The sequence below is a fragment of the Silurus aristotelis genome, assembly GCF_946808225.1.
Source record: "Silurus aristotelis genome assembly, chromosome: 3".
Taxonomy (NCBI): domain Eukaryota; kingdom Metazoa; phylum Chordata; class Actinopteri; order Siluriformes; family Siluridae; genus Silurus; species Silurus aristotelis.
The window spans coordinates 13936935-13953058 of NC_139576.1; the positions used below are offsets into that span (position 1 = coordinate 13936935).

Below are 16124 nucleotides of genomic sequence, written 5' to 3' on the forward strand. Positions count from 1 at the left end.
TTATGTTCAAAAAACAGTTTGTTGCAATGACTACTTTGCCAAAATGCTTTGAAAGAAATTTGTTATGAACAGAAACCACAGTGCAGAACTCCTGTATAATAGGACGGTCTGCCTGCCTTTTTCCCTTGCCAATGTCCTTTGATATTAAACCAGTCAGCAATTGCCTTTCATGGGAAGGGAAACAGTTATTTTGAAGAAATACAAAGTTGATTTAACTTATTTGAAATAAATGTTTAATTTGTACAAGAGAGGTTTTTTTATTTTTATGATGTGAAAAGTTTATGATGCAGATAACGTAAATAATTTGGTAAATATTTGAAGTATATTTATGCTTTACAATAATTGAACGTGAGGAATTGGTGTTTGTCAATTTCTTTCCTCTATATAGTTGCAATAGGTGCAGGTCCCCCACTTTTGTGCCTTACTGTCCAGATAGGGACTGCCTCTGTGTCAGAAGCTCTGTTTTATACAGGAGTAACTCAAGAACAAGATGTTCCAAGTTGAACCCTGCCTTTTATATATTTTACATACATATATACATATACATATACACACACACACACACACACACACATTATATATATATATATATATATATATATATATATATATATATATATCACAATACACACACTATATTCTTTTTCTGGATATGATGGCTGCATTTCTGTCACAGATTTGTGGAGAACTGCAGTAGAACAAAGATTTTGTGAGGATTCAAAAGGAGAATAAGAATTATAGGTTTTGTTAGCTGCTGTTCTGTACATAGTTCATATCTTACAATGACTTTCGAAAACACATTTTGTTGATCCCTTTTTATTTTTCCTTTTTTTGTCAATGCCATCCGGTTTGTTTTGAGCAAGGGAAATACAAAAACCATAGAATTATAAAAGATGGAACATTTGAATATATATTTGTTCATGTGAAAATTAAGTAATTCACTGTTTTGTATGAACACTGGCAGAGGATTTAATATAGTGTGAGGAGTAGCACAAAGCTTAGGGGGGCATTTAAGTCAAATGTCTCTGGAAACTGTTCAGTCTGTTAAATTCTATGGTTTTTGACTTGTTAAATAACAATTTAATACAATCTGGTGTGTGTGTGTGCATGCACGCGTGTGTGTGTGTGTGTGTGTATTTCCCAAGTTCTCTTGTCTCATTTAATTGTATATATCTTTTAGAACTGTTGTAGGAATATGTTTTTTAGCTAGATGTAATTTACTGTTATTTACTATTGAGTCATGTCAACAGTGTGTCAAGCCTATCACATTCACTTCTCATCTGCTTGGGCTAGCTTGAACAGGTGAACTCTGTTAAAAAATATGGTTTTGTATATATTTGTTTACATATATTTTTTTTAACGTTTGATTTCCGCTTGGCTCTGGAAACATTAATTTCTAATTGAGCACATGTAACAGAGTATGTGCCGTGTCTGAAATACACTTCAGTTTGCATTGCTTTAAGAACAAACTCGATTAGTGATGGATCTGTAGCATGAAAGGCACCTGGCCAGACAGTTTAGGGTTTCTGCTGTTATATCACCCCTGTATTCTCTATTGTCAGAATTCTTGTACATAGTTGCTTTTGTATAGAATGAGGATTCAATTCTCAGGGGGCTTATATTACCTTCTAAACCCTCTGTCACTTAGTCTACAGTTGTAACCTCCTAACATTGGGTTGGGGGGATGACACCCCCTTGTCTGGTGCATCCCAGCTATTCATGTGCCTTCATATGTGCATTGTTTCAAGTGATTTCAATGGAGATTACAGAAATAAATTAAACCTGACATAATTCATAGTTTTATGTTTGCTTTAACTTCTGTACCTCTCTGCATTAATCACACATTTCGGGCAAATTTAAACCAATCAGGCCCTGCTTTTATTCTCTTTAGTACAGAGAATTACATGACATAAATCAACACCTAACAAAGAGTACGTTTATAATGTAAACCAGCTGTGGAAAATTGAGCCACCTTGTGGTCAGAAGTGAAAGGTTTTCATTAGTGTTTGGTCACTGGGATGCATGTAGGCTCCTGATTTTTGGTGATCACAACTGGTTTATACCTCAGCAATATGACAACGATAAAGTACTGTACATGTTAAAGAATGAGACTCATTTGTGCTTTTCATCCGTGTAAAGAAAACACAAAATCTCTATTCTTGGAATCTTCTTAAGTGGGTGCACAGTATGGACACAAGGGACCTGTCACATTTCAGCAACCAGTTGCAATTCAGCAATTTAGTATACCTTCTCAAGGGACAATACTATAGATATTTAATGTGCAGCTTGTATAGCAGTATAGATTTACTGTCTTTTAAAAATAACAAAGCTGTTATTGTCAAGCTGGCAACAAAAGTGAGTACACCCTAAGCAAACGTCATAAATGTGTCCTAAGTGTCAATGGTGCTCACACAAAATGTTATCTAGCACTGCCTTAATCCTCCTGGGCATGAAATTCACCAGAGCTGCACAGGTTGTTGCTGGGATCCTCTTCCATTCCTCTAATTACAACACAGAGCTGCTGGATGTTAGACACATGGCACTTCACCACCTTTAAGGATGCCCAACAGGTGCTCAACAGGGTTTAGATCTGAAGACATCCTTGGCCACGCAATCACCTTCTCCTTCAGCTTTCTCAGCAAGAAAGTTAACATCATGGTGGTGTTTTGGGTTGTTATAATGTTAGAAAACTGCCTAAAGGGAGGGCATAATGTTTTGCTTCAGAATGTCACAGTACAAGTTGGAATCTATGTTTTCCCCTGATTGAACAGCAGCTCCCCAGTACCTGTAGCATTCATGCAGCCCCAGACCATGATACTACCACCACCATGCTTGACTGTAGTAAGGTAGTGTACTCCTGACCACATGCTGGACACCATCTGAGCAAAACAAGATTATCTTACTCTTATCAGACCACAGGGCATGTTTCCAGATATTTCATGCTCTTGGACAGGTTGTCTTCAGCAAACCTCAGAAATTCTTTGCCATGAGGTGCCATGTTGAATGAACATTCAGTGGTCAGAATCAGAGATTTGTACTCAAAACACCAAATTTTAACTGCTCTATTAAAAGATTCAAAAATTTGTATGGTCCTCTCAAGCAGACAAAAACATGTACATGATGAATAGGACATGTGGCTTTACATGGTTAAGTGATGTACAGCTGTGATTACTTAGGGTGTACTTACTTTTTATACCTGCTATTTAGACAATAATGACAGTAAATATATACTGCTATACAAGCTGCACAGTGACTACTATAATATAGATCCCAAGTTTTATTTCCATAGTATTGTCCCTTGAGAAGATATACTAAAATGGTTGCCTGAATATATCATGAAATAAATATAAATATATATATATATATAAACACACACACACACACACACACACACACACACACACACACAGTGGAACCTCGGAGCTCGCTTATCTTCAGGGTGGGCCAAGGCCAAAATAATAAACAAAAAATGTCTGAGTTAGAAGCTTCCTTACCTGAAAGAAAACAAAACAAAAAATACAATAAGCTTCCCTAACTCCCTACTACAAAACACAGAACAATCTCAAAGGAACCCCTACTGCCAGTGAACTAAGTGCTATACATACAGTGGTATCTATATACAGAAATGGTAACTAAGTCCAAAAGGGCAAACCAGTTTCAGGGTCAAAATACAGGCCAAAGTCAAAAACCAGAACAATATATAACTAAGCCAATCAAAATCCACTACTACTACACCACACCAAACACCACAACAACATAAAATATGAAGGAAAACATTAAGTATGATATTTTTTCTATAAAGGTGAGAGTTTCTTCTTCTTCTTTTGGCTTCTCCCATTAGGGGTCGCCACAGCAGATCATCTGTCTCCAATACCCTTCTGTCCTCTACATTTGCCCCTTTCAACCCAACTACCTGCATGTCTTCCCTCACCACATCCATAAATCTCCTCCTTGGTCTTCCTCTTTTTTTATGGGTCTAAACGAGTCGACACCGTCAGGATATGTTTATAAGCATGAGCCCCGTCAGACTGGTCGTGGGGGGGGTGTAGGAACCATTTATAGTGCTTCTCTTAATGTTAGTCAGAGATTAGGATTCAGCTTTAAATCATTTGAAGTGCTCGTTCTTAAAATTGCACTTTCAGAGATGCATAGAAAACTCGCTCTGGTCACCGTGTACAGACCCCCAGGACCCTACGCTGATTTTCTTCATGAGTTTGCTTGTTTTCTCTCAGACCTCCTGATCAGCTTTGATAAAGTGCTGCTTGTAGGAGATTTTAATATTCATGTAGATGATGAAAACGATGCCCTAGGATTATCATTTGTCGATTTACTAAACTCTTTTGGAGTTAAACAAAACGTCACCAGACCAACCCACCGTTTTAACCACACACTAGACTTAATAATATCCCACGGAGCAGACGTCACTGATATAGATATTTTACCCCAGAGTGATGACATCACAGACCATTATCTCCTACTGTACACACTACCGGTAGAGCAGATTAACCGTGTTTCACCACGTTATCGACCTGGTAGGACTATTATTCCAACCACTAAGGACAGATTCATAAATAACCTGCCTGATTTATCTCAGTTTCACATTAAACCCATAAATGCTGATCATCTTGATGAGATGGCGAACAACATAGACCTTATCCTCACTAGCACTTTAGACACTGTTGCCCCCATCCGGTTAAAAAAGGTTCGAGAACAAGCACCTGCACCTTGGTATAATAGTCATACGCATGCCCTAAAGAGAACAACACGTAATCTGGAGAGAAAATGGAGGAAAACTAAAGTGGAGGTATTTAGAATTGCGTATAAAGACAGTATGCTTAGCTACAGACAGGCGCTAAAAGCTGCTAGAGCTAAACACCTGAGCAAACTCATAGAAAATAACAAAAACAATCCCAGGTTCCTTTTCAGTACAGTCGCTAAATTAACAACAAATCAGGGATCTGAAAAATGTGTTCCATCACAGTTTAGTAGTGAAGACTTTATGAATTTCTTCACTGAAAAAATAGATAACATTCGAAAAACAATTGTGGCAGTTCAACCTCTGACAGCATCTCCCGACACAATCGTACTTACAACCCCACAACTACACTGTTTTACATGTATAGGACAGGAAGAGCTGTATGATGCTATTATGAAAGCTAAATCAACAACATGTCAGTTAGATCCAATTCCCACTAAACTACTGAAGGAAGTGTTATATACAGCTGGTGAGCCTCTTTTAAATATTATTAACTCCTCACTATCGTTAGGTCGTGTCCCTAAATCCCTCAAGTTAGCAGTTATTAAGCCCCTCATTAAAAAACCTAATCTGGATCCAAACACGCTATCGAATTACAGACCAATTTCAAATCTCCCATTTATGTCTAAGATTTTAGAAAAGATTGTCGCTGCCCAGTTATGTAACCACTTGCAGGAGAACAATATCTTTGAAGAGTTTCAGTCAGGTTTTAGGCCCCATCATAGCACAGAAACTGCTCTAGTTAAAATCACTAACGACCTGTTTTTAGCTTCAGACCAAGGCTACATCTCCCTATTAGTTTTACTAGATCTTAGTGCTGCGTTCGACACTATAGATCATGATCTTCTCCTCGATCGCTTACAGAATTACATCGGTATTCAGGGACAGGCATTAAGCTGGTTTAAATCCTACCTGTCCAATCGTTACCATTTCGTAGATTTAAATGGAGAGCTATCCAGGATAATGCTAGTAAATTATGGCGTGCCACAAGGGTCAGTTCTGGGACCCCTGCTTTTTACAATATACATGCTTCCATTAGGAAATATTATTAGAAGGCATGGAATTAGCTTCCATTGTTATGCTGATGATACCCAGCTATATATTTCATCCAAACCAGGCGATACAGCTCAATTAGCTCGCATAACTGAGTGTGTTGAAGAAATAAGAGATTGGATGACCCATAACTTTCTGCTATTAAATCCTGATAAAACGGAGATTTTGCTCATCGGCCCAAAAAATAGTACACAGAAGCTCCAGCATCTCAGCCTGCATTTAGACGGTTGTTCTGTAACTACTAGTTCAACGGTAAAAGACCTGGGAGTTATTTTAGACAGCAACTTATCTTTTAAAAATCACATCAATCAAGTTACAAAAACAGCCTTCTTTCACCTTAGAAATATTTCTAAGCTAAGAAATATGTTATCTATATCTGATGCAGAGAAGCTCGTCCATGCGTTTATGACCTCTAGAATAGACTACTGTAATGCATTACTAGGTGGATGTCCTGCATCATTAATAAACAAGCTTCAGTTAGTTCAGAATGCCGCAGCAAGAGTTCTTACTAGGTCAAGAAAATACGATCATATAACCCCAATCTTATCGTCCCTACATTGGCTTCCTATTAAGTTTCGAATAGACTACAAACTACTGCTACTCACTTATAAAGCACTAAATGGTTTGGCTCCCATGTATCTATCCAGTCTCTTAACACGCTACAATCCGTCACGCTCCCTGAGATCTCAAAACTCTGGGCTTCTAGTAGTTCCTAGAATAGCAAAGTCCACTAAAGGCGGTAGAGCATTTTCACATTTAGCTCCTAAACTCTGGAATAGTCTTCCTGACAGTGTTCGGGGTTCAGATACACTCTCCCAGTTTAAGTGCAGATTAAAAACATATCTTTTTAGCAAAGCCTACACATAACACACATCACACACATCACATCACAACCTTGTGCTCCAGAACATCTGATCACATGCACATTATCAACTTGTGCTGTTAATATCATGAACAGCAGCTACGCTAATTCCTCTCCACTGCTTCTCTTTCTCTCCCCATCCCGAGGCTTCCTGAGGTTTGGCCAGCTCCAGTCACGTCCCACCTCGTGAAGATTATGGACCTATGGATGATCATGGAGAAGTAGATGCCGAGTGTTTAAAGGCCCTGGCATGGAGAAGCTGATGCTGGATCTATGATGATCACAAATTGTTCTGTATTGTTGAAAGATTTATGACCAAACTTTTGATGTCACCCATATGAGGATGGGTTCCCCTTTGAGTCTGGTTCCTCTCAAGGTTTCTTCCTCATATCATCTAAGGGAGTTTTTCCTTGCCACTGTCGCCACGGCTGCTCATCAGGGACAAACGCACACCATTCACCTTCACTGTTGTTTTCTGTAAAGCTGCTTTGAGACAATGTCTGTTGTGAAAAGCGCTATACAAATAAACTTGACTTGACTTGACTTTTCCTCCTTCCTGGTGGTTCCATCCTCCGCATTCTCCTACCGATATACCCCATGTCCCTCCTCTGCACATGTCCAAACCATCTCAATCTCGCCTCCCTCACCTTGTCTCCAAAACGTCCTACATGCACTGTCCCTCTAATAAACTCATTTCTAATCCTGTCCATCGCCATCACTTCCAATGAAAACCTCAACATCTTCAAGTCTGCTACCTCCAGCTCCACCTCCTGTCTTTTATTTAATGTCACTGTCTCTAAACCATGAGAGTTTAATGTTAGAGAAAAGGCCACTAGACTTGGGTATGTTATTTGCATTAACAAAGGATCAAGCATCCTGTGGTATAATAGCAATGAATCTAATAATACAATTTATAATTATTTTTTTAAGTTAAACATTCATCTGAAAGGATTAGTAGATAAAATTAATAGATTTATGCCCGTATGATAAAAAAAAAACACCACATTTTAACAAGTACTATTGAATTTCAAACTGACATTTTTTTTTTTATCAAGATCGAGGACATGGCAACCGGAAATGACTGATATCGCTCTGCCTATTGCATTCCCCCACAAGTGCTGCTGGGAAAACATGGCCGCCACCATAACAGTCGTATACACATAGCGTTTCTTTGTAGTTTTTGAGCAGATAAACAGAATTTGATGCTCAAACAAGAGTTAATGCAAAGTGAACACAATGCCGCAATACTACGAAGAGAAGGAGGAGGACGCTCGCGCCTGTGCAGGAATCAGAGAAGATTTTAAAGCCTGTCTCCTTCAGCATGACTGCGTTGTAAAGGTTGTTTAGCTTATTGCTAACACGAAACCCCATTCTAAAGAGGTTTAAGTTACTACATATTATAGGAATTTGTGTTGTCTTATTAAACCTACTACAGCGTCGTGTTACCTTTAGGAATATTTTAATAAGACACATTAGTGCACGTGTTTGTTACTGTATTCAGCCCTGGTCCTGGACACGTAGTACCATTTCCCTGCTCATCTAATCATCTCGCCTGAGTTAAAGTGATTGTGTTTTAGAGGGGAATCTGACCTGAATCATATCAGAAATAACTGTGACATTTAATTCACGTCAATACTTCTTTGTGGGTTCAAATAAGTCAGGATATGACACAGTGTGCAATGCTCACGTGTTTCTATTTTGTTTGTTTTTAGGAAGGCAAAAAGCCCAGTGAGTGTCTAAAGGAGGGACACTGCAGAGCCCTGCAGGTTTCTTTCTTTGAATGTAAAAGATCAATGGTTAGTGAGTCTGAATGACAAAAATTGCATCTTAGATGTTTTTTTTGATAACTTAAAATATTAATCCCCATCTCCCTTCTCTTTCTCAAGCTGGATACAAGATCTCGGTTCAGAGGCAAAAAAGGCTATTAAATGAATCCTGGTTTATTTTTTACTAGTGGCCCAAAGAAGATGGAAACTCCACTAAATGATTGTAATTTCATTGTAAATATGAGATTTGACATTGGTTAATGCATTGGGCTACTCAAGGTTGTGGATTCAAATTCCAGTGCTGCCACTATTGGATTATAAACAACAGGTTGTTTCCTGTCTTAAGTTGCTTTGAAGAAAAGTGTAAACTAATTGAGGATGTTGCTTTTCCTTGTAGTTACTCAAAGTAGCACTTAAATGTTCACACTATACATATTTGTGGTGTAATACACTGTTGGCTTGAGGCCTGTGTGAACAAAAAAAATATATTTCTTTGTAATAAACATGTCAGACTTTCTTCTTTACATAACATTGTGATCTTTTATTTCCCCTGTATCCAATTACACTGACTAACTAATCCTATTAAAAGTGCATTCTAGAATGTGTGGAATTTATATTGTGTTTTAATAACTACTGAGGTAATTACAGTTACAGATTACATTGCTGGGGATACATTTTTTAATAGATTTCCTGTTATGTCACAGACAATTGTTATTGTAAAATTAGAAAATTTTATACATTTTGTAAAATTAAAAACTTAATCAAAGCCTGCTGTTCATTTATACTAACAAAAAACATTACAAACTTTGTTCGTCTTTTTAAAGAAAGAAGCACAAGATGTTTCAGCTAAAACAATCTCACTTCTGATCCCTAATCAAATTTTTTTATTTCAAAGCATTCATCATTAGCTTTTTAAATTTTTCTAAATCCACCTTCTTCATAATGTAAACTTTATGAGTCTTCTTCAAAAGCTCTAGGTGATCCACCACCATCATTCCCCTGGTATGTTTACCAGTCAGTTCTACAGTCACAGCCTTGTGGTCACTCTCGATGATGAACATGTCATCGACTGCAGCTGCCATGGCATAAGAATCACAAGAAATCAATCCTGTGTCTGATACTAGCTCTTTTTTAATCCTCTCACTGTTGCACATGTCGATGCTGTGCTGAAAGATCTTCTTCATGAACCGAGCTTTATCAGTGTTCTGAGCCAGCCAGACATCACAGAATTCCTGTAGTGACAACAAACAGTGACAGCAAAGTGTAAAGCACTGTATAAGCACTAGATGTTTTACATTCTTGATCTTGTGTCTTCAAAGGGTACTTAAAGTATTGTGGTGGTCTTCTTAAAGGGGCTCTCCTCAAAACTCTTAGTGACAGGAGAACATTTTCAAAGAGCTCTTCACAGAACCTCAGAAAGAAGAGATCCCTCAGGAAGACAAACTTAAAAACTTTACAGGCTCTAGGATTATTTATACTGTAATTTTTTTTTTTTAGATAATCTGAACATCAGTTATTTATATTAATTTCCTGAGATCAGGGGTCTGTTCCACAAAGCTGAATCTAATGTGCCAATCTGATTTAAGATTTAGAAAGGTCTGGTTTACAAGCTGTGTCATTTTTGTCCAATCTTCTGTTTTTATGGCTATGAAAACTAACATCTGCAGCAAAAACAAAAGGAAACTGAAAAACATTGCAGTTTTACTTTTATGGACTCATGATTTAATCACATGTTCAGAGGTCTTCTTGAGTGCATGAGGGGTTTTTAGGTCAGCAGTGAACAAAAACAGTGTACAAGCCTGGTTTAGCCTTGGGAGGATTGGGTTTGCTCCATAAAGACTTGCATGTGTTCTAAATGTTTACTTTATATAAGGGATGCAAAATAGGATTTTTGAATAGGTTTTTCCTGGTTACACAACATTATTATTATTTTTTTTTTTACCATATACAGCTAACAAAAAACCATATAGGTTATAACAGGTAATCATTAATAATCACACCCAGTGTCACCTAGATGAGGATGTGTTTTTTTTATTTTTATTCTTATTTCTCTGAAGGTTACTTCCTTATATTGTCTCAGAGACCTTTTTTTTTTTGTACCAGTTACCTATAGCTTACTCATTAGGGGTAAATTGATGAATAAATATAGTTTTCTGAAGTTGCTTCGGGACAATGCCCAATGCGGCTAGTTTCTTGATATGTAGGCTTGTTAAAGAAATATAATTTTGACTTGTAACTAGCAAGTTAAGCATATTCAATTCTTAATAATTTTCATGGTTAGCTATTTAGAAGCTATAAAAATGGACACTGCAAAATTGGTGCTGCTTGTACCAAAATCCATCCTACAACTGCCTTCACAAAGGCCTGGGGAAATACCTGATTAAATAGTATACACATTGCAACATATTAGAATTAGATTATAGCTTGCTTGATCAAAAGAAGTCCCACTATATTTATCGAGGAGGTTGACCACAAAGTGACTTAGAGGTTGAGATTGGTTTATCAGTAGGAAAGCCAACAGATTGAATTACATACGTGGATATTGCACACTGCTTATTACAGTTTCACTATAATCAATGGTTGAAAATAGAAAACACTGAGACACCATGAGACAATAATGTGCAGATACAGGCCAGATACAATTACAAATTTTTTTTTTCATTTGCTTTCTGGAACAGACGCCAGCTGTGTTGGATGTAAAGAAACGATGTCAGCATTATGGTTCTATACAATGAAGCCACTCAACTTGGTCTAAATCCTAAATTCTTTTTCTGAATGTATTTTATTAGGTGATATTTACCCAGGACAATTTGCTGAGACATGTAAACTCCCAACAAGCGATGTAAGTTGGGCACAGATAGTCATTCAGTACAATATATGCTGCTTCAGGGTCTGCGGCAAAGTTGAATTCTCCACACATAGTAGTGTTCCCCCTAGCTAAAGACAGATGTTTATACCGTTACTGTTTACAGTGACAACCATTAACCATCAAACTTAACAACATAAACCTCAGTCAAATGGTCAAAGAAGTGTGTATTGAATGAAAATATGTAATTCTGCAAGTTACTTTTTCAAAAAAACCAAAGTCAGCAGTGTCACTTTAAAGCAATGGATAAAGTACTCACAATCTGTATTGCCTCCCATGATGTACAGGCTTTTCAGCTTCTGTGGCAAAGTGGGATCCAATCTTACTGCCAATGCTAGGTTAGTCAAAGGAGCTGTGGCCACTATAGATACCTGAGACATTTCAGAGTTATTTCATATATATTATGAGTTATTTCAGTATACCACCCTGGAGCAGAAACCTAAAAATAAAAGTATAAGGCAGGTCCTTACAAACCAAAACATGAAAATCACCTGTGGTAACTGCTCTAAGCAAATAATGTGTAGTGACCAGTACACACCTCTCCTGGATGCTCATCAATGATGCGGATGATGGCTGACACAGCTCCCTCCTCTTGTGCTAGTTCCTCACCTGGAGCATTCGGGTCTGGAGCATCGCCAAGCCCATCAATACCATGGAAATGCGAAGCAGTTAGGACATCCCCGAGAAGTGGTTTTGAGGCCCCTCTAAATACAGGAATCTAAAAGAAATGTCCAAACCTGGTTCTGGTAAATAGTTCAAATGAACGTCAAGCTTAAATGGTAGCCAAGTGTCTGCAAATCAAGTTAGGAAAAAGGTCTCTACCTGCTTTCACTTAATTTTTTTCTAAAAGAATATAATTTGTCAGCAGAGCAATCACTCTATATAAAGTAAATCTACAGACAATTCCCAGTAGCCTCAGTATGGTGAGATCAGTTCCAATCAGCCGCAGTCCAGAATTAACTGCATGGCACTGAAGCACAGTATTTCAGTCATGTTTAGTCATGTCACTGCCTAAGATGACCGTATGATGATAACACTGTTAAATTACCTAGTTTGTCGGATAAATGCAAAAGGAACATGCACGCGTCTCCTAAAAATGAATAAAGACTAGGTGTTGCCTTACTTTTGACAGGCATTTTAAATCAGATCATAATGTCTAATAAAACTAGACAATGTGTGAGTTTAGGAAAACAGATTCTAAGGTCTCGAATTTTTGGGGACTGACAACAACTCCACATCTTACCTCCATCCGGTCACATACTTTCAGGACACGTAGGACGTTTTTGCACACGTTCTCTACAGAGACGTTGCCATGAACACAGGTGATGCCAAGGATCTGCACATCAGGCACAGCCAAAGCCATCATGATAGCCTGGGCATCATCCACTCCACAATCTACGTCTACAAGCAGCTTCTTTACCATGGTGTTACCTGACTGGTGGCACATATGAATTAACAACCATGACAAAAAGAATAACCCAAGACAAAAAGAATAACCCAAGACAAAAAGCTGCTATGTTGTGATTTCACAATCACATTGAGATGTTCTATGATCCTTTATTTTTAATATTTGTATCATTATTGTTATTATTATCATTATTATTATTATTATTATTATATTGAGTAAATTTGTTGGTATCTGAAATCATCTTTGCAAGAATGTATTCAATAAAAGTACTGAAATAAAAATACATAAACGTTAAGCCTCGACAAGAAAACCTTTTTACTTCTTACAGATCAGTGTGCAAAGTCCATCATTCACTCTGCACCCGTCACATTAACTTTACATTAGCTTTACTTCACTCTTTATCTCGTTTTACTTCTCAGCGCCTTCGAATTACTTAATTAATTCAGTATTATCACAAAAGGTGTTGATTTAATAATCTCGAGTTATTTACAATATTGTATAAATGCTGTAGAGTAAACCGGGACTTACTTGATTCTTCTTCGGATGGCATGCCATATGCATTGCTTATTCCGCCACCTACTGGATTGGAGTATGAAGCGGCGCAACTTGTCAAGTTGCGCCGCTTCATACTCCAATCCAGTAGGTGTACAGACCAAAGTACAGACCAAAAGTTTGGACACACCTTCTCATTCAAAGAGTTTTCTTTATTTTCATGACTATGAAAATTGTAGAGTCACACTGAAGGCATCAAGGGCTATTTGACCAAGAAGGAGAGTGATGGGGTGCTGCGCCAGATGACCTGGCCTCCACCGGACCTGAACCCAATCGAGATGTTTTAGGGGTGAGCTGGACCGCAGAGTGAAGGCAAAAGGGCCAACAAGTGCCAAGCATCTCTCGGGGAACTCCTTCAAGACTGTTGGAAGACCATTTTAGGTGACTACCTCTTGAAGCTCATTAAGAGAATGCCAAGAGTGTGCAAAGCAGTAATCAAAGCAAAAGGTGGCTACTTTGAAGAACCTAGAATATGACATTTTTCAGTTGTTTCACACTTTTTTGTTATGTATATAATTCCATATATAAATCCACGTGTTAATTCATAGTTTTGATGCCTTCAGTGTGAATCTATAATTTTTATAGTCATGAAAATAAAGAAAAATCTTTGAATGAGAAGGTGTGTCCAAACTTTTGGTCTGTACTGTATATATATATATATATATATATATATATATATATTTCTTTGTTGATCCCTCCCCATTTGACCCCGTCCAAGCATCTCATTACATTTAACTAGTTTTTGTATGTGGGTGCTAAAAGTCAATTTGTTGTCCATCCATAATTCGTGAAATCTTATTACTTTGACTTGTTCTAGTTCATGACCATACACTTTCATTTTCATCCTGATGTTCCCGTGCCCCTCCCGCTATTGTAAAGGCCTGGTACAGCTGTAATGGTTGTTGTTGCACTATGGACTCTATTAAGTGTGACACAAGTTTATATTTTTCAGCTGCACACCTGTTTGCAAATATATATATATATATATATATATATATATATATATATATATATATATATATATATATATATATATATATATATACATACATACACACACACACATCCATACACATACAGTAAGGAAAATAAGTATTTGAACACCCTGCTATTTTGCAAGTTCTCCCACTTAGAAATCATGGAGGGGTCCGAAATTGTCATCGTAGGTGCATGTCCACTGTGAGAGACATAATCTAAAAAAAAAAATCCAGAAATCACAATGTATGATATTTAACTATTTATTTGTATGATACAGCTGCAAATAAGTATTTGAACATCTGTCTATCAGCTAGAATTCTGACCCTCAAAGACCTGTTAGTCTGCCTCTAAAATGTCCACCTCCACTACATTTATTATCCTAAATTAGATGCACCTGTTTGAGGTCGTTAGCTGCATAAAGACACCTGTCCACCCCATACAATCAGTAAGAATCCAACTACTAACATTGCCAAGACCAAAGAGCTGTCCAAAGACACTAGAGACAAAATTGTACACCTCCACAAGGCTGGAAAGGGCTATGGGGAAATTGCCAAGCAGCTTGGTGAAAGAAGGTCCACTGTTGGAGCAATCATTAGAAAATGGAAGAAGCTAAACATGACTATCAATCTCCCTCGGCCTGGGGCTCCATGCAAGATCTAACCTCGTGGGGTCTCAATGATCCTAAGGAAGGTGAGAAATCAGCCCAGAACTACACGGCAGGAGCTGGTCAATGACCTGAAAAGAGCTGGGACCACAGTTTCCAAGGTTACTGTTGGTAATACACTAAGACCTCATGGTTTGAAATCATGCATGGCACGGAAGGTTCCCCTGCTTAAACCAGCACATGTCCAGGCACGTCTTAAGTTTGCCAATGACCATTTGGATGATCCAGAGGAGTCATGGGAGAAAGTCATGTGGTCAGATGAGACCAAAATAGAACTTTTGGGTCATATTTCCACTAAACGTGTTTGGAGGAAGAAGAATGATGAGTACCATCCCAAGAACACCATCCCTACTGTGAAGCATGGGGGTGGTAGCATCATGCTTTGGAGGTGTTTTTCTGCACATGGGACATGGCGACTGCACTGTATTAAGGAGAGGATGACCGGGGCCATGTATTGCGAGATTTTGGGGAACAACCTCCTTCCATCAGTTAGAGCATTGAAGATGGGTCGAGGCTGGGTCTTCCAACATGACAATGACCCGAAGCACACAGCCAGGATAACCAAGGAGTGGCTCTGTAAGAAGCATATCAAGGTTCTGCCGTGGCCTAGCCAGTCTCCAGACCTAAACCCAATAGAGAATCTTTGGAGGGAGCTCAAACTGCGTGTTTCTCAGCGACAGGCCAGAAACCTGACTGATCTAGGGAAGATCTGTGTGGAGGAGTGGGCCAAAATCCCTCCTGCAGTGTGTGCAAACCTGGTGAAAAACTACAGGAAACGTTTGACCTCTGTAATTGCAAACAAAGGCTCCTGTACCAAATATTAACATTGACTTTCTCAGGTGTTCAAATACTTATTTGCAGCTGTATCATACAAATATATAGTTAAAAAAATCATACATTGTGATTTCTGGATTATTTTTTTTAGATTATGTCTCTCACAGTGGACATGCACCTACGATGACAATTTCAGACCCCTCCATGATTTCTAAGTGGGAGAACTTGCAAAATAGCAGAGTGTTCAAATACTTATTTTCCTCAATGTGCACACAAATAAATATGTAACTTTTCTCTTTTAAGTGTTTTTATTTTTGCCTAAAAAAGCATTAAATAAGACTAATTTAGAGTTGAGAAATTTAATAAAATATATATTATTTTTTATTAAAAATTTTTTTACTTTTTAAAAACACCAAACAGGGGAAATACATCTAACCAATGTTTG

General features: G+C 37.9%; 2 protein-coding genes across 3 annotated transcripts; one reads left to right on the forward strand and one right to left on the reverse strand.

Moving 5' to 3' along the window:
* The first annotated feature begins 7764 nt into the window (after nucleotides 1-7764).
* Nucleotides 7765-9047, forward strand: coa5 (cytochrome C oxidase assembly factor 5). Its single transcript, XM_083537880.1, has 3 exons — nucleotides 7765-8009; nucleotides 8384-8467; nucleotides 8558-9047. The coding sequence occupies exons 1-3, from the start codon at nucleotides 7908-7910 to the stop codon at nucleotides 8597-8599; spliced, it is 228 nt and encodes a 75-aa protein (XP_083394006.1). The 5' UTR covers nucleotides 7765-7907; the 3' UTR covers nucleotides 8600-9047.
* On the reverse strand, nucleotides 8926-13246 carry LOC310724146 (inosine-uridine preferring nucleoside hydrolase). 2 transcript variants are annotated; one of them, XM_083537878.1, is made up of 6 exons: nucleotides 13240-13246; nucleotides 12547-12738; nucleotides 11842-12021; nucleotides 11563-11674; nucleotides 11238-11374; nucleotides 8926-9669 (listed from the first exon to the last, which is right to left on the reverse strand). In XM_083537878.1, the coding sequence occupies exons 2-6, from the start codon at nucleotides 12724-12726 to the stop codon at nucleotides 9322-9324; spliced, it is 957 nt and encodes a 318-aa protein (XP_083394004.1). In that variant the 5' UTR covers nucleotides 12727-12738; nucleotides 13240-13246; the 3' UTR covers nucleotides 8926-9321. The 2 variants fall into 2 exon arrangements, with proteins under 2 accessions (XP_083394004.1, XP_083394005.1); XM_083537879.1 differs by lacking the exon at nucleotides 13240-13246 and adding an exon at nucleotides 13038-13223.
* Nucleotides 13247-16124: the final 2878 nt, after the last annotated feature.